Here is a 27,486-nt window from a genome sequence, read left to right as displayed (position 1 = left end):
GGCATTCTAAAGAAAGACCCCGGCGTGTGGCATCTTGCCTCTTGCCCAACCTGGCGAGAAAATGTAGCGACCGAGGAAGAGATGCAGGATGATTGGCGTTATTGACTGAGGGAATGGACGACAGGAGATGTGGTGTGGCTGCGCACAGAAAAGCGGAGGACAGAGAATTTGGAATGGACTCTGTAGACCGCTCGGGCGTTTAGCGAGGACACCTTATTGGGTCCTTTCTCACTTCCTTCGTGAGGCGGAGGCGCTCCTTACCTGCTCCCGGCCGAAGCTGCTGAGGTGCCTCAGTCCACCGATACATGTGAGTGTTCTCCGCAGAAGGTCCCGGGGAGGACGGATTGCGATCGTAGGAGTCCCCTTTCCCTTACTGGCCTTCGGGAGATAGGACCTGGCCTGCGGGTACTAGTGGGAAGCCCGCGCGCAGCAGCGTGGATCTAGGCCTGAGGAAATATGGAAGAGCTTGGGACCTCTTGAAGGAGCCAAGTTTGAAAAATGGGACGCGGGGCCGAGGGAAAGGATGTTGCTAGAAAAAGTATATACACAAACATGTTTACTTTTGTGCGTGTGAGAGAGCACTGGGTGCAGTGATGGGAATTCGCTCTTTGCGCAGGTAGTTATTCGACGTCCACCATGTTCCAGGCACCGTTTTAGGCGTTGGTTAAAAGGAATGAGTAAAACAGATAAAAATTCCTTTCTCCCGTAGTTCATGTTTTATTGAGGAAGACATATTAAACAGAGTTTAAAACATTATCGTGTCTTAGGTTGTAGTGAGTGCTGAAAAGAAAAGTAGTAAAGCAGGGAAGGGGGATATGGCTTGAAATTTTAGTGTGGCCATTGAAGTTCGCACTGAAAAGGTCACTCTCAAGTAGAGGTGACAGAAACAAGAGAGTTAGCTGTAAGAGTAATTTGGGAAGGGGCTTCCCTAGTGGTTCAGTGGTAAAGAATCCATCTGCCAATGCAGGGTACACGGATTCAGTTCCTGGTCCAGAAAGATCACTTGGAAAAGGAAATGGGAGATTATTCCGGTATTCTTGCCTGAAAATCCCCATGGACAGAGAAGCCTGACGGGCTACAGTCCATAGGGTCACAAAGAGTCAGACGGGACTTGGTGACTGAACAACCACCATATTTTGCGGTACTAGAGTCAAGCTGAGGGATCAAGCACTGCAAAAGCCATCAGACAGAAACTCGCTTGAACAGCAAGGAAACCTGTAGGTCAGAGTTGAGTGAAGGAGTTAGAGCTGGAGAAAGAATCAGAGAGCAGGAACAGGTCCTGAAGGATCTTGAAGGGCATCTAGGTCACTTCACTAGCAGTGAATTCACTAGCAGTGAAGTGTTACATCCTGACTGCCTTTTTGAAAGGATCTCTCTGGCTGCTGTCCAGAATAGACTGGAGAGAATAGGGTGAAAGACCAGGTAGGAGAGGTGTGCACAAATTCTGGCAAGTTACGATGGTGGCTTAAATAGGGGTGGTAAGAAATGGCCAGTGAGACTTTCAGTCCTCATAATGTAGTTATGCAAGAATTTTAATGGATGATGAATTAATCTTTTTTAATTTTGTTTGGGGAACACTTTAAAATAACTCCTAGTGTGAGGTTAGGAGTATCAAACACAAGTTAAAATAATGGCTTTACTATTTAATATTTGAATGGTGTTAAAAAAGCAGAGACATTACTTTGCTGACTAAGGTCCATCTAGTCAAGGCTATGGTTTTTCCAGTGGTCATGTATGGATGTGAGAGTTGGACTGTGAAGAAGGCTGAGCGCCGAAGAATTGATGCTTTTGAAGTATAGTGTTGGAGAAGACTCTTGAGAGTTCCTTGGACTGCAAGGAGATCCAACCAGTCCATTCTGAAGGAGATCAGCCCTGGGATTTCTTTGGAAGGAATGATGCTAAAGCTGAAACTCCAGTATTTTGGCCACCTCATGCGAAGAGTTGACTCGTTGGAAAAGACTTTGACGTTGGGAGGGATTGGGGGCAGGAGGAGAAGGGGACGACAGAGGATAAGATGGCTGGATGGCATCACTGACTCGATGGACGTGAATCTGAGTGAACTCCGGAAGATGGTGATGGACAGGGAGGCCTGGCGTGCTGGGATTCATGGGGTCGCAAAGAGTCGGACACGACTGAGCGACTGAACTGAACTGAACTGAGACAAGTCACATAATTTCCCTTGAGTTTATAAACTGGTTGTAAAGATTAAATGACATTGTATGTAGTATGCCAGGCCCATTAAAATAGTGGCTACTATTAATTAGCTGTGTTCTTGGATTAGAAATGGAAAAACAAACAAACAAAAACAGTGGTGAGTGCACCTATAAGGTAAAGGTTTGGTTAAATCCTGTTGGGAAAAATCTTACCAGATAAAAGATGACCTTGTTTGGTAGAGGGTCTTGGGAAACCAGGACATATCCCTTTTAAAATTTTTTATATATGTCACTGGACAAAAGGCTTTTCTGTGTTAATGGCCATAGTGTTTGAGATACATGGACTGTTTTCTCTTAGCCATACTCTCATAGCCATCCCTTAAGCCCTGCAGCATCCCCTGTGTCCTCATTCATAAAGGGGAAGAAAGCTCTGGTGAGTAAAGAAAAACAAGAATAAATACAAATTTCCAGTTGTAAAATGATTGTCACAGGGATGTAATGTACACCATAGTGACTATGGTTAATAATAGTTTTGCATGTTAGAAGACAGGAGACTGAATCTTGATGGTTTTCATCATAAGAAAAATAATTATAACTATGTATGGGAAAGGATGTTAACTGAATTATTGTGGTGATCACCTTGCAACCCAATCAAAAAATGGGCAGAATATCTAATAGACATTTCTCCAGAGCAGACATACAGATGGCCAAAAGGCACATGAAAAATGCTCAACATTGCTAATTATTAGAGAAATGCAAATCAAAACTATAGTGAGTTATCACCTTACATCAATCAGAATGGCCATCATCAAAAAAATCTACAAATTATCAATGCTGTAGAGGGTGTGGAGGAAAGGAAAACCTCCTGCACTGTTAGTGGGAATGTAAATTGGTGCAGCCACTATCAAGAACAGTATGGAGATTCTTTAAAAAACAAATTAGACCTACCCTATGATCCTGCAATCCCAGTCCTGGGAAGATAGCTAAAGAAAATTATAATTCGAAAAGGTACACACACCCCAGTGTTTACCTAAGCATTATTTACTATAGCCAAGACGTGGAAGCACCTTAAATGTCCATCAAAGAGATGAGTGGATAAAGAAGATATGGTGTGTATAGACACACATTTGTGTCCACACGCACATATCCACAATGAAATACTACTCAGTCGTAAAAAAGAATGAAATAATGCCATGTGTAGCATGATGGATGAACCTGGAGATTATCATACTAAGTGAAGTTAAGTCAGAGAGAGAATGACAAATATCATATAATATCACTTATATGTAAAATCTAAACATGAACTTATTTACCAAACAGAAACAGACTTAACAGATGTAGAAAGCAAACTTATAGTCAGCAAAGGGGAAAGATGAGGCAGGGGGTGTAAATTAGGAATTTGGGAGTAACTTACACTCACTGCTTTATATAAAACAGGTTAAGTAACATGGGCCTACTGTATAGCAGAGGGAACTATGCTCAGTATTTTGTAACAACCTATATGGGAAAAGAATCTGAATAAGAAAATAAATGTGTGTGTGTGTGTGTGTGTATATGTATATATCTGAATTACTTTGCTGTGCACCTGCAACTAACAACATTGTAAATCAGCTATACTTCAGTAATATAGTCACAGCTAATGAATGAGTGGCAGAGCTGAAATTTGAATTCATCCCCTGATCACATACTTGAAAGCAAGAAACAGTAAATTCAAAGCAGGTATTTCAGTACATAATACAGGATGTGACTAAATGTAAGAAAGCATTAGATCAATTAGATCAGTTAAATCAGCGATGGCTTTTTCCTTAATTACTGGAGCCATTATACAATTGACGACATCTTATATTTGATGAGATACAATGCTTAGAGTGTCTAAGGAGAATATAAATTTTTAGTTAATTGCAATTCTGAGACAGCAAAATCAGATATTTTGAGAAATAGAGAATCACTTCCAAATTTTTGTGGAGTTCTCTATGCTATAAAGTAGAAATGAAAATCTGTAGTTAAAACTGCCATTTCAAAGCAACTGTTTGATTGGTTCCTAACATTGAGAGACTGGGGTAGAAGATTTGTTAATTTTTAAAATACTGGCAATTTAAAATCAGAATGAGGAAGACTACCGAAGAGATTGCTGAAGTAAAGGGAAGCCATTTAGTAATGATAGGGCTCTCAGGGACTTCCCTGATGATACAGTGATTAAGGCTTCTCCTTCCAATGCAGAGTATGAGTTTGATCCCTAGTCAGAAAGCTATGATCCCAAATGCCTTGTGGCCAAAAAAGCACATAAAATGCTGGCAGTATGGTAACAAATTCAATTAAAAAAATTTAATGGTCCATTAAAAAAAATCTTAAAAAAAGAAATGATAGGAATCTCAGAAATAATTTTTTATGTAAGTGTTTTAATGATTAAGATAGTCTAAATTCATGTGTTTCATAAAATCAGCTTTACCTGGTTTTATGATTAGTGGCATCTTAACAGCAGCATTTTAGGTTTGATGAAATATGGTGGTTATGTTGAAAAAAAACAATGTGAAAGGGCAGAGTAACTTAGTTAATACTTTACAAAGTTTTTTTATCATAGAATGTTTATTTTTTAAAATTTAGAAGAGGGAAAAGGGGAAAAAAGCTTTGACTCCTACTGTCCAAATACAGTTAACATACTGGATATACTGTTTTCTTCTCTGTAAATGTTTTAGATTTGTAATTATATTACAAATCTAAATTGTAATTACAAAGTATTATATCTATTTTAATCACATAATCTTTTTTTTTTTATTTTGGTGCAGAGTAAGTCAGCATTCCCAAACTGTTGCAGAAAATTTTTGTTCAAGTAAATTTTAATAGCTTTTCGTTGGTTAGCATTCTATGGCTAAATACTTCAGGAAGTGCGTCATAATCATATCCTTTATTGATATTATAGCTTGGGCATTAAAGGAGCTAACTCCAGAATCAGACAGACCTAAGTTTTAATCCTCATTTACAAACTAGCCACATGACCTGAGGCAAATTAATTTTGGTCAAATTTTCTTCTATATATAATGGAGATAATAGCTGTATTTGTAGCTGATGTATGCACAGCATTTAGCCAGCCCATGATAAATGCTCTGCAGAAGTTACCTATTATTAACTTTATCATCTTGAGAAATCCTCTATGTATTAGCATATTAAAAGCTCTGAAGAGACTAAGCAGGCCTAAAATTTTGAAATCCAGTGGACACTCAATGTAAAATTGAACCCTGTGCAGCAGTCAGCACAGGGTAGTGAAATGAGCACCGGCTTGAATGATAAACATTTGTCTGAACTTAAAGCAGTGACCTTAAGCTAGCATTGTTGCCATAAACATGAAAGTGGAAAGTGGAAAGTGTTAGTTGCTCAGTGGTGTTTGACTCTTTGCAACCCCATGAGCTGTAGGCCACCAGACTCCTCTGTCCGTTCCCCAGGCAAGAATACTGGAGTGGGTAGCCAGTCGCTTCTTTAACCGGTACCTGAAGAAAACCGAGATGGCTTCATCCACAGTTATTTTATATATGAATGGTTGAATAGGATCCTTCTGTATTCTCAGTATTTTAAGATTTCATAGCTGACATAAGTGTTTTCCAGTAACATTTCTGTCTGTTGCTAATACTGTTTCTTTTTTCTTTCTTATTTCTCCTGTTTATCCACTTAGTAGTTAGAAAATTCATTTTTACTGAAAGTTTCAGGTAGCTCATGTTTCTAGGTCCTGGATTTTACCAATTTAAAACTAGACCTTAATTTAAGCAAGTATTTTTACACTTACGGCTAAGGATATAAATTATACTTATTTTTATAATATATTAACTAAATTAATATATTATAATTAAATATATTAGTTATCTTTATATGGATAGTATATTAGTATCCTGCAGTATTTAAAGTATAAGAAAAGCTGGATGATGTTTTACCTGTTTGTATTTGAGTGAGAGATACATACATTATATTGAGAAAAAACTTATAAAAATGTTTAAAGTTTACTTATAAAATAAAGTTTACTTATAAAAATGTTTAAAGCTGATTGTTGAACCATTTTCTACCAAATGAATTATTAACTCTTCTTAACAGGCTGTAATTTTTTTTCCTGTTTTTGGTCGTGTCCGACTCTTTGAGAATCCATGGACTGTAGCCTATCAGGCTCCTCCGTCCATGGGATTTTCCAGGGAAGAGTGCTGGAGTGGACTGCCATTTTCTTCTCCAGGGGATCTTCCCCACCCAGGAATTGAACCCTGGTCTCCCGCGTTGCAGGCAGACGCTTTACCGTCTGAGCCACCAGGGAAGCCTAATAATATATTGGTTTTCCTGAAATGGCTACTCTTTTCACTTTATATATCCTAACCCCTCACCATTAGTTAACAAGGATTTTGAGGATTATTCTGTCATCTCCCTTTATCACGTTGTTTCCTCTTATATGTACATGTATTTATATGTTTAACTTGTTTGTGTTTCTGTGTTTTGAAACATGGCATTCTCTCTTCCTAAACAGCCTGTGCTTCAATACGTATCACAAAAGTTATATTTTACTTAACTCATAACTATGTTTTCCAGGTAGTTAATAGAGTTATTTCAGGATAATTATAGATCTTTTTTGCTTGTAGAGAAGGATTTATTACCTGTATTTTGTGAATTATTTTTAGTCTTAGTTTTGAAGCTGTTTTGTAAGTTAGGGCACATGTTTCATATTTGGTTTTGTAAGCAACTTGATGTATTTGTGAGATGGCTTTATGGAACTACTGTTCAATTTATGAGACCTGTTTTACACTTAAATCTATTTATTTCGTATCTGTTAAGAGAAGTTTACTAGGGTTTTTTCTAATATGTATCACTAATTTCACATTCATCTTAGTATCACTCATCAAATATTTCATTGGTAGGGAAGCAAACGGAGAAGGCAATGGCACCCCTCTCCAGTACTCTTGCCTGGAAAATCCCATGGATGTAGGAGCCTGGTGGGCTACAGTCCATGGGGTCGCTAAGAGTCGGACACGACTGAGTGACTTCACTTTCACTTTTCACTCTCATGCACTAGAGAGGGAAATAGCAGCCCACTCCAGTGTTCTTGGCTTGAGAATGCCAGGGACGGGGGAGCCTGGTGGGCTGCCGTCTATGGGCTCGCACAGAGTCGGACACGACTGAAGTGACTTAGCAGCAGCAGCAGCAGGGAAGCAAAAGTTAAAACTTACGCCAAACAATTTAGGCCAAATCTGTTAGCGATAGCTGTATTTCGCCTATTGAAATATATAATATTTGGTCATTACTTATGTTAAACTGAAATAGACATCAAACTAAAAGAATGCTGTAACTGGGATACTAAAGGTTAAAAAAAAACATAACTTTTTTACTTTAAATTTTCATCATATGTCCATGTATTTTTCTCTAAAATTCTGGCTTTAACATTTGAGGAGCAATAGCAGGGTTACTGTGTATTCACTTTTGGTTAAAAATTGGCAGAATTTAAGAAGTTATATCTTCATTTTCACTCTTGTACATTTTTTTCCCTCTATTTTTTTAAGCTATTAAGTAATAGTCCTTAATAGTCCATGGAGCAGTTTACTGTGGCTTTTCCAGATTAACCACCTTTGCCCCATTTATAGTTTCTTCATTACTAACAACTTTATTTTTATAAGGTTTTTAAAACTTCTTCTGTATCATACATTGTCGCTGTTAGCATAAAGATTTTTGAGGGTTGGTTTTCTTTTTATAAAAAGTAAACATCTCAGTATTCTTTGCCTAATAATTTGAAATTTTAAAACAATCATATTATTTGTCCACTCTTAGCCAGTTTTTTAATAAAACTTCACCGCTGTGTGTGTATCATTTATTTTAAATAAGAACTGTTTCAGCAATGTTTGTGTCATACTTTGAAGTGTAAACTGATGCTAAATTAAGTAAAAAGCAATTCTTAGTATTGTTAATGATTAACCTTTTGTCATTGTGACTGTCTTAATATTTGGCAGTATAAACTTCATGAACTTGGCTTCAAAAGTTTGAACTTTCGAACATGATGAATTAATCCCAGAATTTTGCTTATATTTGCAATATCTGCATACTGATAGGATGTCTTCTAATTTCTATGAATTATTATAAAATTAAAATTCTATTTTTTTCTACAAAAGGAAATAGAATTATATGATATACAGACTTCTATATATGTCATGTCAGTGTATGTATATATAATATATATTATGTTAGAGTATATTATATAGAATTCGAATATATTCGAATATAGAATATATAGAATATATTCAAATATATTCGAATTCTATACATAATGTCAGGGTGTCTATATATGTATAGAATTCTTTATGTCTATATATAAAGAATTCTATAGAATTCTCTCTATATAAAATATATACACACTGACATTATATCTCAGTATATGATTAATATTGATATTTCCTAATTGTTGATCTTTTTCTTTTAATATTGTCTTTCCTAATTTACATGTTCTTCCTTACATGTAAGTTTGTACATAATTAAATAGACAGTGGAAATACCCAATACATGAAAGAAACATATAAAGAAAAGATTCAGTAATTGTCTTTACTTTGGAACTCAGGTATAGTACTCAGTTATCTCTTAGTTAAGGTTGTTATTAGTCTGTCTCTTAGTGTTCCTTTCTTATGTCATAATATTCTGCAGTATTTAAAGCTTGCTTTAAAACTTTAACCTGAAATACGATTAAATATTGTATTTTCTGCTTTTGGGAAAAAATGAAATTTTCTTTTCCAATCAGAGTGAGGAATTAATCTGTTAACATTTCTGCTGCTTAATTGATCTGTTTTTCTAATATATGGTTCTATTGCAGTAGAAATGTTTTTCCTTTCAGACTGCTTGTTCATGGTGTCCTGTACAATAAACTTACTTATTCTACAGTATAATGTATCACTTTCATTTTTTTCACTTAGGAGTTTCTGCCGTATCTTGGCAAAAATGGCAACTGGTGATGCTGTTCTGAAGAGACTGGAGCAGAAGGGTGCCGAAGCAGATCAAATTATTGAATATCTTAAGCAGCAAGTTGCTCTTCTTAAGGAGAAAGCAAGTAAGAAAATTTGAAAATTTGTAAGTTTTCTAGGGAGATACTTAAAATGAATTCATATAGTGATGACAAAAAAAAAATGTGTTTACCACAGACAGTATTACTTCACAGTCTTGATGACTTCTGTATTCCTTTAATGTTGCAATTATGAGTGAAGAAATATTCTGGGATTAAGATAAGTTAGAATTGGTGTATGGTGAACACGTAATATTTAGAGAAAACAATGTGTTAATTCAAGACTAATAAAGAAAAATTAATATTTAAAATAAGTTGGTATAGAGTTAGAGACTAAAAATGAAGAAGGCTGGGTAAAATCAAATAGAAACTCAAGTATCTCCTTTAACTTCATATAAAAGAAAAATCTTTACTTTCACATTGCTCTCTTTTTGGGTATTTTCTGAAATGGTTTTTACAGTTTTTTCCAGTACTTATGTTCTACCTCAAAATTGCTATGATGCATTCACAAAAATATCAAATCTAAATTTCTGCTTCTAGAATTTAGGTTATTTTTTGTATATGTTATTTCTCAATAGCCAATGGTAATGCTATGAAAATTCCAAAATCTTTTACCATCACTTATTTGAATAAATGCTTTTCTTTGCTACATAAAACTGAGTGACTTACAGAATCCTACATTTACTATCTAAAAAATTTTTCCTTTATCAAATTTTTCTTCTTTTTAAATACTGTTTTAATTATTTTTGTAATGTTTTATATTCTTACTGTTTTTCTTACAATTTAAAAAGGATTTTTCTTACTATTTAAAAAAATTTTTAATGCTTCTTTCCATTAGAAAGATGAACAGATTATAGAGATGTATGTAATATAGAAGAGAATTAAAAAGGAAGTAATTTATGGAGAGTAGTACTGGATATACTGCTTGACGCAAGAGTATCACATGCTATATGATTCGCATACATGGAATCAGCAGAAATGCAGCAGGCATAGGACAGAGTGATATAATAGTATGCCTTTGTGTTGGCAACCCAGATACCAAAATCAGCTTTGAGTCATGTTTTTGATTTACTCAAAATGATGAATGATGTTTCTTTAGATAGAACTCTTGAACAAAACAAAGTACAGTTCATGCTTGATTTGCATGGTACTTGATTCCTAGAAAATTCAGAGTATAATGAAAATGTTTAAAAATGTTTAAATGTAAAAAATAACTAGAATCTAGGCCCAAATAATAAACAGGATTTCACCTGTTCATCTGTACAATGTCAGTGCAAAATCCTGCAGGATATGAGACAGTTCTTCATTTCACAGGAATATCTAACCTGTCGCAGAACATCTGAAATCCCTGACCTCTGCCCTCCAAATGCCAGTACTGACTCCCATTATTCATGACAGCCAAAAATTCCCTTACAGATTTTCAAAGTACCCCCTAGAGAGCGGTACCAACCCCACTGAGAATCTTTGTCTTTGATATTTTGTATACCCTATTGCTCACCTTTAACACACTATGTTGAGCAAATCATTTCATTTAATGTTTGACCAGCTCTATTTCTGAGACATTAGGAATTAGAGAGTTTTCCTTTCCCTTTACAAGATACTGATTAAAAAGGAAGAAATGACAACGATTTTTTATTGTTTGGTATCATTATTAGATCTTAGACTTTGAAAAAAGTTTAATGTATCTGATATTTGTCTCTCAGTTAACCTGTTAATAACACTGAACGAGGTTCTTACACTGTCATAGCATTTTTATAAAAGCTAGGAAAATGATTGATAAACAAAACCTCTTCTGTTTTTACTTCAAGATTTTCTCCCTTTCTCTTTTAAATATCATGTTGTTTAATAAATATTAAACTGATACAAAGGAACTGGTGAAACATTTGGTTCTAGCTTTGTTTATACTGGCTATGTTTTTATCAAGTAGTATTCATAAGAAACCTTGTAGAAAACAGAGCTGTATCTTAACTGGTGGTTCTTGATCCCAGTTTTGCAGGCAACTTTGAGAGAAGAGAAGAAACTTCGAGTTGAAAATGCTAAATTGAAGAAAGAAATTGAAGGATTGAAACAAGAGCTAATTAAGGCAGAAATTCAAAATGGAGGTGATTAATCATAGAAATGATAGGTTGATTCATAACAATAATTATTACATGCTTTATTAAGTTGGGTTTTACGCTTGATTACTCGTCTCATCCTCAGAACTGCCCTTCTCATGCATTTATCCTCTTACATTGAAGAGAACATACAGACTTAGAAAAGGCAGATAGATGATCTTGCCTAAGATCATGCAAAAAGTGCCAAAATTGGAGTTTACAGAGCTGCACTCTTAATCTCTGTTGTGATCATCACTGATCCCCTGTTAAACTTGATCATCACTATTCCCGATTGAGTAGAGTTGAAAATAAGCCATGATAGTATTTAGTTAACATTTATTAAGTTTTGCTGTATGCCAGGCACTACCAAGTGGTTCATATACGTTACGTATTTTATCCTTAAAATCTTATGTACACAGATATTCTTGTTTTATACATTGACGCTTAGAGATGTAATTTGCCTGAAATCGAATATCCAAATCAGCAGATATTTATCATTTCACCTGGTATGTTGTAAATGAAATGAAAGTTTTTATTGAATTATTTTAAAAGTGCCTCAGTTCAGTTCAGTTCAGTCGCTCAGCCGTGTCCGACTCTTTGCGACCCCATGAATCGCAGTACACCAGGCCTCCCTGTCCATCACCAACTCCCGGAGTTCACCCAAACTCACGTGCATCCAGTCAGTGATGCCATCCAGTCATCTCGTCCTCTGTTGTCCCCTTCTCCTCCTGCCCCCAATCCCTCCCAGCATCAGGGTCTTGTCCAGTGAGTCAACTCTTCGCATGAAGTATTGGAGTTTCAGCTTTAGCATCAGCCCTTCCAATTAACACCGAGAACTGATCTTTAGGATGGACTGGTTGGATCTCCTTGCAGTCCAAGGGACTCTCAGGAGTCTTCTCCAACACCACAGTTCAGAAGCATCAATTCTTCGGCGCTCAGCTTTCTTCACAGTCCAACTCTCACATCCATACATGACCACTGGAGAAACCATAGCCTTGACTAGATGGACCTTTGTTGGCAAAGTAATATTTCTGCTTTTGAATATGCTATCTAGGTTGCTCATAACTTTCCTTCCAAGGAGTAAGTGTCTTTTAATTTCATGGCTGCAGTCACCATCTGCAGTGATTTTGGAGGCCCCCAAAAAAGTCTGACACTGTTTCCAGTTTCATCTATTTCCCATGAAGTGATGGGACCAGATGCCATGATCTTAGTTTTCTGAATGTTGAGCTTTAAGCCAACTTTTTCACTCTCCTCTTTCACTTTCATCAAGAGGCTTTTTAGTTCCTCTTTATTTTCTGCCATAAGGGTGGTGTCATCTGCATATCTGAGGTTATTGATATTTCTCCTGTCGGTCTTGATTCCAGCTTGTGCTTCTTCCAAGCCCAGCGTTTCTCGTGATGTACTCTGCATAGAAGTTAAATAAGCAAGGTGGCAATATACAGCATTTTCCTATTTGGAACCAGTCTGTTGTTCCATGTCCAGTTCTAACTGTTGCTTCCTGACCTGCATACAGGTTTCTCAAGAAGCAGGTCAGGTGGTCTGGTATTCCCATCTCTTTCAGAATTTTCCACAGTTTATTGTGATCCAGAGTCAAAGGCTTTGGCATAATCAATAAAGCAGAAATAGATGTTTTTCTGGAACTCTTGCTTTTTCCATGATCCAGCGGATGTTGGCAGTTTGATCTCTGGTTCCTCTGCCTTTTCTAAAACCAGCTTGAACATCTGGAAGTTCATGGTTCATGTATTGCTGAAGCCTGGCTTGGAGAATTTTGAGCATTACTTTACTAGCATGTGAGATGAGTGCAATTGTGCGGTAATTTGAGCATTGTTTGGCATTGCCTTTCTTTGGGATTGGAATGAAAACTGACCTTTGCCAGTCCTATTCGGCCATAAAAAAGCATGAAATTTTTCCATTTGCAGCAACATGGGTGGACTAAGGCAGGGTGTCATGCCAAGTGAAATAAGTCAGACAGATAAAGTCAAATACATATAGATGGAATCTAAAATTACAACAAACTAGTGAATACAATAAAAAACAAAGCTGATTCATAGATGTAGGGAACAAAACAGTGGTTTTCACTGGAGAGAGGGAAAAGGGGTGCAATATTGGAGTTGGAGGTTAAGAGGTACAAATAGTTGTGTATTAGATAAGCTACAAGGATATATTATCCATCATGGGGAATATAGGCAATATTTTATAATAACTAAATAGAGTATCACATTTAAAATTGTTAATCATTATATTGAATACCTATAACATTATATATCAACTGTATTCATTTCAGAATAGTTTATGATTCACAGTTTCATAGTTTTCAGTCATGAAAACTATAAATGACATTTCATTTTCTTGAAATGAAACTGTTTGTTTAACATAAGTGACATTTCATTTTCTTTGTCAGTAAAACAAATACCATTTCCATCTGGTACTCCACTAAAAACGGATTCTACAGTTTCTGAAAATGAGATGCAATCTATACCAGTAACAACCATATCTTCTGGTGCTAAAGAGCAAGTAAAAGGAGGAGGAGAAGAAGAAAAGAAGATGAAAGAGAAAGCTGAAAAGAAAGGTACTTTTTAACAGTTAAATTTGTTTGGCACTTGACTAGTTTACCAAATGTCAACATTTTTCATAACAGTGTCAAGAAGAAAGTTCAAACTTCTATGAATTAGAATAAAGCTTAAGAACAGTAGGATAGTGGAACGTGAAAGGTGGGCCCTCAAGGGTTGTAAAGGTTGACCAGGTTGACAGGGTAAGAGCATGACTTGAGGTAGAGGGACTAGCATAACTCAAACCAGAAAGGAGAGAACCACATGCAGTTTGGTACGACTGAATTTGAATGTATTTGTAGGGAACAGTTTCAGAGAAATCACAGGCAGAAAGTTAGCTTAGAAGCAGTCATGAAGATAAGAAAGCAATATTCCAGTCAAAGTAGAATGTCTGAATTAGCGTTGGGGAGTTAAAGTTTTAGGAATCCGTAAGAACTGAAGTAGAGAGTATATCACTGTCCACTTAGACAATTAGAGTAGAAATCTTGCAGTCAACCTTAACTTGTCACTGTTCCTCAATTTTTTTATCTAATTGACTGCCAAAACGTGTACAGTCATATCTCAGGGATATTGCAGATTCATTTCCAGACCATCAAAATAAAGCAGATAGCACAAGAAAGCAAGTCACAAGAATTTTTTGGTTTCCCAGTATATATGAAAGTTATGCTTACACTGTACTGTGGTCTCTTAAGTGGTCAATAGCAGTATACCTAAAAAAAAAAAAAAAAACTGTACATACCTTAATTAAAAATACTGTATTGCTAAAACCTGCTAACCATCACCTGAACCTTTAGCAAGTCATAATCTTTTTGATGGAGGAGAGTCTTTTTCAGTGTTGATGGCTGCTGACTGATCAAGCTTATGGTTGCTGATGGTTGACTGGCTGTGGCAGTTTTTTAAAATAAGACAACAATGAAGTTTGCTGTATTGGTTGAATCTTCCTCACAAACTATTTTTCTGTAGCACATAATTCTGTTTGATAGCATTTTACCCACAGTAGAACTTCTTCCCAAATTTGAGTCAGTCTTCTCAAACCCTGCCAACTGCTTTATCAGCCAGATTTATGTAATGTCCTGAATCCTTTGTTACATTTCAGCAAAATTCACAGCCTCTTCACTAGGAGTTGATCCCATGTCAAGAAACGACTTTCTTTGTACCTTCATTAGAAGCAATTCCTTATTCACTAATATTTTATCATGAGATTACAGCAGTTTAGTCACATCTTTAGGCTCCATTTGTAATTCTAGATCTCTTGCTAAATCTGCAGTTTCTTCCTCCACTGAAATCTAGAACTCCTCAAAATTATACATGAGGGTGGGAATTGACTTCTTCCCAACTCCTGTTAATGTTGATATTTGACCTCTTTCCATGAATTCATAATGACATCTCAAATGGTGAATCATCTCCAGAAGGTTTTCAATCTACTTTGCGTCATTCTGTTGGAGAAATTACTCTATGTGGCAGCTATAGGTTTAAAAAGTGTCCTTCTTAAGAATAAGACTTGAAAGTCAAATTTATTGATCCATGGGCTGTAGAATAGATGTTGTATTAACAGACATGAAAACAAGCTTAATCTCATTTCACATCTTTATTAGAGCTCTTGGGTGACCAGGTGGATTGCCAGTGAGCAGTAACATTTTGAAAGAAGTCCTTGTGAGGTGAAAGTCTCTCAACAGTGGACTTAAAATATTTTGTAAACCATGTTGTAAACAGATGTACTGCCATCTGTTCACAGGTTTTGTTGTTCGATTTATAGAGCACAAGCAGAATAGATTTAGTGTCATTCTTAGGGGCCAAAGGATTTTCAGAATGGTAAATGAGCCTTGGCTTCAACTTAAGGTCACCAGCTGCATTACCCCTAACAAGAGAGTCAGCCTGTCCTTTGAAGCCAGGCATTGACTTCTCCTCTCTAACTATGGAAGTCTTAGGTGGTGTCTTCTTATGATAGAAGGCTTATAATTTTTATCTACATTGAAAATCTGTTGTAGCCACTTCATTAATTATCTTAACTAGACCTGAATTGCAGCTTTTACATCGCTTGCTGCTTCACCTTGAATTTTTATGTTATGAAGACAACTTGTATCCTTCAATCTCATGAACCAAGTGCTGCTAGCTTTAACCTTTTGTTTTTGCAGAGTCTTATCTCTATCAGCCTTCACACAGCTGAAGAGAATTAAGGCTTGGCTCTTGGTTAGGCTTTGGCTTAAAGGAATATGTCTGGTTTCCTCTTCTCTCCAGACCATTAAAGCTTTCTCCATATTATCAACATGACTGTTTTGCTTTCTTATCATTTATGTCTTTTCTGGAGTAGCACTTTTCGTTTTCTTCAACAACTTTTTTCTTTGCATTCACAACTTGGCTGTTTGGCACAAAAGATCCAGCTTTTGGCCTGTGTTGGGTTTCACCATGCCTGCCTCACTAAGCTTAATCATTCCTAGCTTTTAAATGTGAAGAGTATGTGACTTTTCCTTTCACTTGATCACTTATTAAAGGCCATTGTAGGGTTCTTTTTTTTTTTAATGACAAAGAGTTTTAAAGTTTTCTTGTTGCTTTTACACTTCAGAGTCTTGTATTGATGCCCTGGTCATATCTTTATGTAACAAAAACATAAACATTTAAACTCATTTTTGGTATTATTGGACCATAATGTTCTAAGAGAGTTCTGTCCAATAGATATATAACATGAAGTGTATATATAGTTTAATGTTTCTGAGCAATCTCATTAATATAAAAAGCAAGTGAAATTAATTCTAATAATATGTTGTAACCTAATACACTGAAAATATTATTTGAACATGTAACCAAAATAGAAGTTATAAATGAGATAGCTGCATTCTCTTTCTTCATTGTAGGGTTCTTAATTGGCTTAATTTTGGCCAGAGGAACAGGAGAGAGACAGATGGGTTGGTTGATGGTCAAACAGTCAGAACACACACAGTTATTAAGTTTAGCCTTTTATATGGGCATGGTTTATGGTACCCCAAAGCATTTACAGTAGTGACATTAAAGATCTCAGACCACAGATCACCGTGACAAATATAATAATGAAAAAATTTGAAATATTTTAAGGATTACCAGAATTTGACACCAAGACACAACGTGACAAATGCTGCTGAAAGAACGATGTCAAGAAAGTTGCTTGATGCAGAGTTGCTACAAACCTTCCATTTGTAAATAATGCAGTTATCTGCAAAGCAGAATAAAGGGAAGCACAATAAAATCAGCTTTGGCTGTAATTCCTCCCACCAAAACCTATCTGGAGCCCAGTTCTGTGCTGCAATTTTATAGGTGCTACCAGGTAATTCAGGCTTCCCAATAGCTCAGTGGTAAAGAATTCACCTGCCAATATAGGAGACAGAGGAGATGCAGGTTTGATCCCTGGGTTGGGAAGATCCCTTGAGGAAGAAGTGGCAGCCCACTCTAGTGTTCTTGCCTGGAAAATGCCATGGACAGTAGAGCCTGGTGGGTTACAGTGCATCGGATCACTAAGAGTCTGGCACACCTGAAGCGACTTAGTACCTTGTGACACCAGGTAGTCCAGGTTCTCGTGATCTCATCTGAATTAATGTTAAAGCCTCGTGTTTTCTAGTTTGTCCTTACCTGGCCGCTAAAGCTATTTTTTTAATCATAAATCTGACTCCTTATTTTAACTTTCCTTTATTCCTTTCTGGACTTCATTTTCCCAAATGTCAAAAAATATGTTTTCATCATTCATTACACATGCCTCTCATGGTACTTAAACTCTTCAAATTATTTTGGAAAATATAAAAGGGCTGAGGGATTCGTAAACCTATCTAAGCCATTTTAGCACCTAACTCTTGTCCATTCCTTTTGATAAGCATGAATACTTCTAGGTGTTGTGCATCCTCTTCTACATCGCTTCACCACTAGGTGGTATGGTTACAAAGGAAGCAAGTCAGACTGATTCTTTCTTTTTATGAATTTTATTAAGTAGGCACAAAACATTCATGCAACCTGTTTTTATAAGTTTAGTAAAAAGTCCATCCTCAAAGAGGATGCAGTATTGTGGCCACAAGATCAGTCAGTCTTGTGGTTAAATGAGACAACAAAGTCTTGCTTTTGAGGAGGGAGCATCCAAGACCAAATGGAGATCTAGGTCTTGAATACCTGTGTTCAGTAGAACTTTCTGTTCTGTATAGCTGGGTTATCCGACACAGTAGACATAGCCATGTGTGGCTGCTAAATGGTTAAAAACGTGTCTAGTATGACTAAAGAACTGTGTTTTAAATTATTTTAAATGTTAAAAATCGTATGGAGTCAGCAACTGCTGTCTTGGACAGTGCTGGAATAGAGGACTGTTTCGTCTATGTTGACTGCCAAGATTGCCAAAATTCTGCTCTCGCAAGGGCTGTGGGACACATACAGTCTTTCTATACTACACTTACGAGCATTACTCATTTGTTAATGAAACATTTCTAAAGTCTCTTTATGATGACTAACAAAATTCTTGGTATGGAATTTCATATTTACAATCACCAGTGTATGTAAATCCCTGAAAAAGGTATTTCAAATGCCTAAAGTTTTAAAATTCATGAATATAGCTATATCATATTGTTACAGTAGTATGTATGTTGTTCAGTCACCTACATGTGTCCAACTGTCTGTGACCCCATGGACTGTAGCTTGGCAGGCTCCTCTTGTCTTTGGGGTTCTTCAGTAAAGAATACTGGAGTGGGTTGCCATATGTAGTGTTTTAAATACATAGTTTATCACTCAAAAATAACTATTAAGATTTTTGTAGTAATTATATATATATTTCTTTATCATTAGGGCTCTTAACTATTTTTAAAAAATCTTTGCTGATATGTTACATGAAAAGTGGTATTTTTAAAAAATTTGCTAATGAGACTAAAAATTTGTCATTTATTTTGAACTAGCTGTACTTTCTCTTTTATAAGCAATCTTTGTGAAAATTGTGAATGTCTTTTATGCAAAATCATCTGTTCCCACTCCAGACAGAATTACTCTTCCCTGTGCTTCTGTATTTCTTTTTATTTTGTAATATTTATCACATGTTCATTATGTATATCTGTCTTTTTTTTCTTTAATATTATTGATGGCCACACTGGGTCTTCAGTGCAGGCTCTTCTCTATTGTGGCAAGTGGTCACTGCTCTCCAGTTTTGGTGCACTGGCGTCCCACTGAAGTGGCTTCTCGTTGCAGAGCATGGGCCCTAGGACACTCAAGACTTCAGTAGTTGCAGCTTGCGGGCTCAGTGGTTGCGGCTCCAGGGCGCAGGCTCAGTAGTAGGGCACAGGCTCAATAGTTGTGGCGTACAAGCTTAGCTGCTTCACCACATGTAGAATCTTCCTGGATCGCGGGGATCAAACCCGCATCTCCTGCAATGGCAGGTGGATCCTTTTCCACTGAGCCACCAGGGGAGTCCACATCTGTCTCTCTTATAAGAGATTTTTAGTGCCTGGCTAGTGTAGGCCACTCGTCTTACTTTTTTCAGTGCCTTATATCTCAGTAAATATTTATCCAAAGATGGAACAAAGTAGTTAAGAAACAATGCTTTCAAGTCATAACAGCTTATGTCCTACAGATTAGGAGGTAGTTTTGTCTTACTCTTTTTTTTTGCCAGAGAACATAAACTTTAGGAATTTGAACTGTATTCAGGTTGAATTTTGACTTAATGGCTAAAGTGATCTTATGCTTATAAGAGTTATATTATCAGCATGTAAATAAAAGTAGAATTTTGAAAACGTAATCAGAATAAAATGTTTTCTTCCACTCAAATAGTTTCTGTAGACAAATCTAAAGTCCTAATAAGTCTTCAGAGGAGTATAAGAAATGGAGAAATTCATTGTGTATTTACTGGTATGTTTAAGTGGTGAGAGACACATTTTATCAGAGAAATTGTATTTGATTGTAGTTCATGCTGTCAGTTGGCTACTTATGATATTCTTTCTAAAGAATTTTTCACTCTTGTAGAGTCACAGTAAATCTAAAAGGATTTTTTCCTCTCTGTTTCAGGAAAAGGGAAATTTTTTCGGTAGAGGGTTATTTACAGACTATAAAGTCTCTGTTACAATTATTCCACTCTGCCAGAGTACCAAAGCATGCATAGACAGTATGTAAAGTAATGAACATAATTTTGTTCTAGTAAAACTATTTCACAGGCAGCAGGCTGGATTTGACCTTGAGCCATAGATTACCAACATCTGCTCTGTGTCTTTAACTAGAGATATAGACAGTTCAACAGAGAAATAGCCTAAAGGGGATTCAAGATGTTGTGACATGGATAATTCTTTCCTTTGTTACTTAAATGAAGATAGAAGATAAACCCTCATTTTTTTTTTTCTTTTAAACTCATCAGAATCAGTACTGTGGAGATTTTAATACTATATTTTTGTTTTACTTCTGAAGCTTACCCTTTGTAACTATTTTTTAGGAGAGAAAAAGGAGAAAAAACAGCAACCAGTAGCAGGAAGTGCTGACTCTAAGCCTGTTGATGTTTCCCGTCTGGATCTTCGAATTGGTTGTATCATCACTGCTAGAAAACACCCTGATGCAGATTCTTTGTATGTAGAAGAAGTAGATGTTGGAGAAACAGCCCCAAGAACGGTGGTCAGTGGCCTGGTGAATCATGTTCCTCTTGAACAGGTAATCTATGTAGCTAAAATCATTTCTACATATGCTTTTCCGTGTCAATCCCTCTTTCTTAATGTTTTTTCATGTAATTTTATATCAGACCACACAACATGAGTTAATATTGATTAATTCAGTTGATGATTTTAATATGATAAGTCCATCAAAAAGTGCCCAGAAATACCAAAAACTTGCCAAAGATCTGTAAATTAAGATCAAAGTCATGACCATAGAAAGAAGAAATGATGTATTATTTTTTTCTCAGTTTTTGAAAGTATTTTTAGTTAGTTACTTTATCATCACTGTTCCATCATGGAATTTTATTCCCTGATTTTAATTTTAAAATCACCATTATATAAGCTCAGAATGCACCAATCTAGACTTGAGAAAACAAGTCTTATATCTTTATAACTCAAGTATTTTCATACTGGAAGAAGAAAGAGGAGAGGGAATTTTGAAGATTGAACTTGAACTTTTTAATGGTATTCCTTTATTCATTAAAAATAGCATGTTTTAAAATTTTATTATTTAGGTATTTATATGTATTTCCAATGTCAGACATTAATAATTTATAACTTGCTCTCTCTAGACATCTTCTATAGAAATTTGCATCATCTACCTATTTCCTCTGCTCCGTGGTGCTTCAGAGATACTGCAAAGATCATAGTCTTCCACATTAAAATAGTTCTGCCTCTCGGTTCTTTGCCAGCCCTGTTGCTGATTGACTTTGTGAACTTGCACAAGTCCCTACGTTAATTCATTCTTATTTTTAGATGCTGATATTTACTGTGAATCTGCACTGTGCCAGGAACTGTTGTAGGCAAGTGAATAGAAAGAAAGAAAAATATGTAGATAGATGAATGATAGATTTGTTTAAAAAAAAAAAAAAACCTGGGATTTCCCTGGTGGTCCAGTAGTTGAGAATCTGCCTTTCAATGCAGGGGATGTAGGTTTGTTCCCTGGTTGAGGATCTAAGATCCCACATCCATGGGGCAATTAGAAAGAACTCTGTGTGTAGCAGCTACTAAACTTGTGTGCTCTAAAGATAGCATGCCACAGCTAAGAGCCTGCATGCCAATAATTAAATAAACAAAAGCCCCTGCCTTTCTGAAGCTCATATCTGGGAGATCAGAACTTCCATGATACACAGTGTGTGAATATCAGGAAAAAAATAAAGTAAGGAAAGAATCTAGAAAGTCCTGAAGCTAGGGGAAAAAAGTGGCCAGGGAAGAGCAAAGTGGTATTTAAGTAAAGGTCTAAGAAAATGAAGAAAACAAATAGTTCTGCTCTTATGGAATAGCATTTTCAGGCAGCCCTGAATCAGATGTTATCCTGGGAATCTTCAAAGAACAGCAGGAAGCCAGTGTCATTGTAGCAGACTAAATAACGGGAAATGTGATGGGAGATGAAGTCAGATAAGGATGCCAAATGCTGTAGCGTCCTAGAGATCATTGTAAAGACTGTGGCTTTTTCTCTGAGTGAGATGAAAGCCACTGGAGGATTTTTGAGCTAAGGGATAATATGGTCTGTCTCACATATATAATAGTATCATCTGGTTGCTTTGTTGAGGTAAGAAAAATGGAATTAAGGAGATCAGTGAAGAAATTTCTCTTATCTATGAAAAAAGATAGACGACACTGGTGTGTGCTTTTTCTTTTTAACATTCATTTTATATAGGACCAGGACCCTCTCATAACAACTTATGAAGTTAGGTTCATAAGGAACCCTGGAGAAAGAACCAATTGATCTTGAGCCAGCTCAAATTTGAAAAACTCCTCCTCATTGGGGCTTCAACTTTTTTTGTTCTCCTAAGTTACAGACTAGTTCTTCTTTTCCGAAAGCTGTCATTCACAGCCATATGCAAAGTATTTATATACATATCTGAATCTAACCATCAAGTCAGTGCTAGTCAGCAGTGTATAAAGTAACTGCATTTAGCTTCCTAAAACTGTATACCAAATTTTGTACATTTGTTTATTTTTCTAAGGTAAAAGTCTACAGGCTATCATCTGATTCTTAACAGACTGCATCTAGCTAACCCTGTTGTTTTTTTGGACATATTTGGTGTAACTTTTTTTTATTAAGTTCCCATATATGTGGCATCTTAAAGTTATTTAATGTCTGAAGAGAATAAGAATTCATGAAGATCACCAAAAAAGGGGACTTTTCCATTTGAACCTTAGGTTCATTTTTTTAAAATCTTAGAACGTGGGGGTAAATTTGTACATAATATTTATTTATAAAACCATCTTTCATCTAGAATGTGTCCTGTTCCCACATGCAGTGACCCTTCTTGAATGTTATTTTATTTTAAACCTACTGAAAGAATTTAAACAACTGTGTCCCTTATTTTTGCTCATTGACGAAAAAGTTGAGACTTCAACTCTTGAAGTTTAAAGAAATTGTTGTTTACTTCTGAACAAATTATAGAAATAGCTATCGTTTGTTGTGCTGTGCATAAAGCTTAAATTAAGTGATCAGTACTTTTTAATTTAGGAAATGAATCTTGGATAGTATTGAAAATGATCAAACATGTAGGGGAAAAATGTGCATTTATTTTAGTGCTGTTGCTAAGCTAAATGCTTTATATATATGTTGTGATTTAATCCTTGTGGTGTCTTTATATCATTTCCCTCATTTTGTGAGGAAACAGGGAGATCAACTTTATGAGTCTCATTGCTAGTACATGAGAACCAGCAATGAAATTTAAAACCAAATCTGTTTCACTCAGTCATTTCTTTATTTTTAAGTGAAATATTATTGCCTCTGCTGTTTGATCTATAATGTATTGTCAGTTTGTAGAATTTTATTTTATTTTTTTCATATTGATATAAGGCTTAACAACGTAAAAGATTTTGGACACAGATAAGGATAAAACAGCCACAAAAATAGAACATTTGATATTTAGCATATTAGAAGTACCTTAATGTATTCTAGATAAAATTATTCTAAATCTTTGTACATCTTTAATCATCAATGTGTATTTCACACAGATGCAAAATCGGATGGTGGTTTTACTTTGTAACCTGAAACCTGCAAAGATGAGGGGAGTAGTATCTCAGGCAATGGTGATGTGTGCAAGTTCACCAGAGAAAGTGGAAATCTTGGCACCTCCTGATGGATCTGTTCCTGGGGACAGAATTACTTTTGATGCTTTCCCTGGTAAGTATTTATTAGTTACTGTTTGTAATTTGGGAATCATGGTTCTGAAAACTATTTTGGAACGTTTTAATTTAAGACCACTCCTCTATATGACTTGTAAGACTTTACACTAAATGACCATTGTTAGTGATATTATTGTTAATTGAGATTGACATAAGATGGTACATTAAGCACAACTGTCTAATTACTCCTTCCCCATGAACACTCAAATTGCATAAAACACCAGAGAGATTGTACCCTAAGTGAAATACTAATTTTGATACCTACATAACAGAAGAGTGTGATATGGATAGAGAACCAGTTAATGTGCTACAAAATCATTTAAGCGTAGATTATCTCAGAATGCAACATAGAAAGATGAAGAGATGAAAAGTTCAGACAAGGAGCCGAAACTGTATAATTCTCAAAGTCAACCTAGTAATATACTTGCATATGCTTTTACTACCTTTAGGATTAGAGGAAATCTCTAAGGTGAAATTCATATTTTTTTAATAATCTAAAAGGAAGGTTCATTTCATATTGTTTCTTCTCTCTAGTAAAGTGCTCCTAAGACAGATGAAGCTTCCTAATATGTGAGAAAGCTTCCTAATATCTGAGAAAAAAAATTCTTCAAATAGGTCTTTGGAAGCAGTAAAGAAAGCTTGGCAGATGTAGAATAAACATTCCTTTCATAAAAGTGGAAGACCTCTTAAGAGGAAAAACAGAAATTAAAAGACTATATTGCCTTTTGGTCACAATCACCACTGCTTACCGGGAAATCAAAACACTTCCCTAAACGTTATGCTTTTGGTTAGGATGTCATGTTTATACCTGACAAACCTGAAATTCTGTTTTTCTAAATTGGAATGGAATGAAAATAAAAGTGAACTTTTTCTTTTAAGATTCAGCATACACTGAAGGAAAAAAAACTCTTGGTTTGTCTTTTCAGATTAATATTTGCCTTCCTTTTTACTTAAATACTTAAGATGAGTGCATTTTAAGTTTTATTTTTCTATATAAATTAAGTCGGATATTTAGAACTGGAAGAAATCATTTATTTTAACCCACTATTTTACAAATTTAGAAACCAAGACCCAATAGAACTTAGCTACCTACTTAAGATTTGTAGAAAGATCAAAAAATAGATGTGCCTGAATCTCAAATATTACCAGCATTTTCGTTGGTGGATCATTGGCTTGCTATGAAATCATATGGACTGTTTAATCAGAGAAGGCTTATAGTTCTTTTATTTCTATGACAGCTTTCATTCCCCTTACCTTATAAAGAATTAACAGGTAAATGTTTCAGCATTTGAATCAGTTGTTATTATCTGGACATTACCGTTAAGTAGTGTGGAGTTTTTCTAAGATATTCAGTGACTTAACATTAGAGATGCTAATAGTCCAGAGTGGATTTCTTGCCTTTACCATATTTTTTAATCTTTCAATCTGTTTGGCTGTTGGTGTGTGTTTATATCTACATCATTGCAGTCTAAAATTCCTTTCATATTCATAGTTTCTCCTTGTGCTTTAGTAAATGAATATGTAGATAACATATAAAAAATTTTCTAAAGTGAAAGGGAAAAACCTAATGTTTAAGTGGCCCATGCAGTTGTTTGAATTATACTCTTATAAAATGCTTAACCAAACTGAACAGCATCAAATAGTTGATAAACTTGGGGACGTGGGGTCTGTTAATTCTCATCCTGCTTATGCATATCAGTTACTGCTTCTGTAGCAGTAAATCTGAAAGGAAATAACAGTTAATACTATTTATGCAACAGATGATTAGTCTTACTGTATTTTTTTTCTTTTCCCAGAGAGAGCCATGATTTATCTGTACTTTATTTTTCAGCATATGTTTTACATTTTAAAGCTTAAGGTGTCTGCTGGTACATTTCGATGTTCATTTGATGTGCTCAGTGTCTAGAGATTTACATTTCATGTTATAGTAAGTGTGGTATAGAAATTGCATTTGGGGCTCAAGCCTTTGAATAACGATTTTTCAACTATAAAACTATTGCTTCCATAAAGTTTAGAAGATGCCACATAATATATTTATAATAATGGCTCAAACCCCTACCCACTCCTTCTTTAGTCTTAAATCCTGTAAAGCCATAAATTATTTCAATATCTAGTCCCTAAAGTATCAACGAAAAATAACTTGAACACAATATTACAGCAAGAAGGCAAAGACATTGACACTCCCTTCTCTTTCTTTTCCTTTTTTTTTTTTTTTTGAGGATGCACTGGATTTAGTCTGATAATAAATGGAAATTTGCATTCAGACTTTTCTGAGATCATGATTATTCCTGTTAGTTTTGAGTCTTATTAATAAATCTGAGTTGATGGTTAATCTCAAAGCATGTATAAATGCAAGACTCTTAAGCTTTTGGACCCAGTTACTCTTTAAAAATGGGGTGTTTTTTTGGTATTGAGTGGTATGAGTTTTTTATATATTTTAGATATCAGCACCTTATCAGCCAAATTGTTTGCAAGGTTCTTCTCTCATTCAGCTGGTTTTCTTTCAATCTCACCAAGTAGAATGGGCAGCAGATAAAATTCAGAGTAGTTATCATATTTAGCTAGATACACTTAAGTTATTTCCAGTACTGTAGGAAATCTTTAAGTACTGTAGCAGCAATTTAGTCATTTTTTGTTGAAACATATAGTAAAGCATAAGCTGCTTCTGCCATGTATAAAAATGCAGCACATCAAATTATGCTCTCATCTGTTCAAAATCTTTCTTTATATGTAGTGATAAAATGAGTATCTTGTAGTTTCCTTCTGATCATTTGGGGAATAAATTAGCTGTACAGCTGTTTCTTAAAAGAGTGAAAAATAATACCTTTAACATTCATAAGGAAATGACAAACTATTTTACCAATTAAGAATATAAAAAGTGCTGATGTCATAGAACTAAAGTGTTAAAAGTAAATATTTAGATTCTTATCAGGTCTAAAGATCAGAGATTGTATCTAGGATAATTCACTAGAAATCTCTGATGACAGTTTATTAATATGTTAGCTTTGTATTATTTTCCCTCTCCCAACAGGAGAGCCCGACAAGGAGCTGAATCCTAAGAAGAAGATTTGGGAACAGATCCAGCCTGATCTTTACACTAATGATGTATGCGTGGCTACATACAAAGGTGCTCCCTTTGAGGTGAAAGGGAAGGGAGTGTGTAGGGCTCAAACTATGGCCAACAGTGGAATAAAATAAAACACTTCAGTTTCTGAAATACATTAGAGAAAACAATAAAAAGAAATAACATTTGTCACTCATAGCTAAAATACAACTGGCTCATTTTTGTGGTTATTTCTCTTCTAGATTTGAGTAGTCTTTTACCTAATATGTATTGTTTTCTGTTGACTAGAGAAACAGTACATTTATACCTGTAGGTTTTGAGCCTACAAGGAGGAATTTGCCTGTTTCATGCTGATTGATTGTTCAGTGATTGTGTTGGCTAGCACATTGCTTTTTCTTTATACATTTAGAAAACTTCAGATTAACATTTAGTTTCTCATTTGTAGGCACATGTTGCTTGCAATTTGAAGCCCTCTTTTAGTATCTTTATTATAAATGTCTTCTCTTTAAAAAGACAAGTTAAAATTTCTGTCAGGCTTTTTAACTAATCATATTGTAATGGTATCGAAGATGACCATCTGTTGATTCTAAAGAGCCAAACAGCATAAAAGCTAGAAGACATGGCATTTGAACATTGTTGTTATTGTTTGCCAGAGTAACCCAGATTTGTATACTTACAGTGATTTTTTTTAAAAGACTGAAACTTCCAACTGTGTAGTGAACTTATTTTTTGCATCTATCAACATAATAAATAATAATAGTAATAAATCTTGACTGTCTAAAGAATAAACACATTTTAAAGTGTTGCTAATATAGATTCCATTAAATTGACCATTAAATAGTCCA

The 27,486-nt window shown here is 35.4% G+C and overlaps 1 protein-coding gene across 1 annotated transcript; it reads left to right on the top strand.

Moving 5' to 3' along the window:
* On the top strand, positions 9-27,486 carry AIMP1 (aminoacyl tRNA synthetase complex interacting multifunctional protein 1). Its single transcript, XM_005681335.3, has 7 exons — positions 9-307; positions 9,074-9,207; positions 11,148-11,261; positions 13,654-13,821; positions 20,217-20,428; positions 23,407-23,575; positions 26,609-27,486. Coding segments are annotated over exons 1-7 (966 nt in total). The 5' UTR covers positions 9-305; the 3' UTR covers positions 26,776-27,486.

This window comes from Capra hircus, chromosome 6 (assembly GCF_001704415.2).
Source record: "Capra hircus breed San Clemente chromosome 6, ASM170441v1, whole genome shotgun sequence".
NCBI classification, from domain to species: domain Eukaryota; kingdom Metazoa; phylum Chordata; class Mammalia; order Artiodactyla; family Bovidae; genus Capra; species Capra hircus.
This window is presented reverse-complemented; position numbering and strand designations above follow the sequence as displayed.

Coding starts and splice junctions, on each gene's coding strand:
- AIMP1 (XM_005681335.3), top strand. Junction 13,822..20,216: donor AGAGAAAGCTGAAAAGAAAG/GTACTTTTTAAC, acceptor ACTATTTTTTAG/GAGAGAAAAAGGAGAAAAAA. Junction 20,429..23,406: donor ATCATGTTCCTCTTGAACAG/GTAATCTATGTA, acceptor TATTTCACACAG/ATGCAAAATCGGATGGTGGT.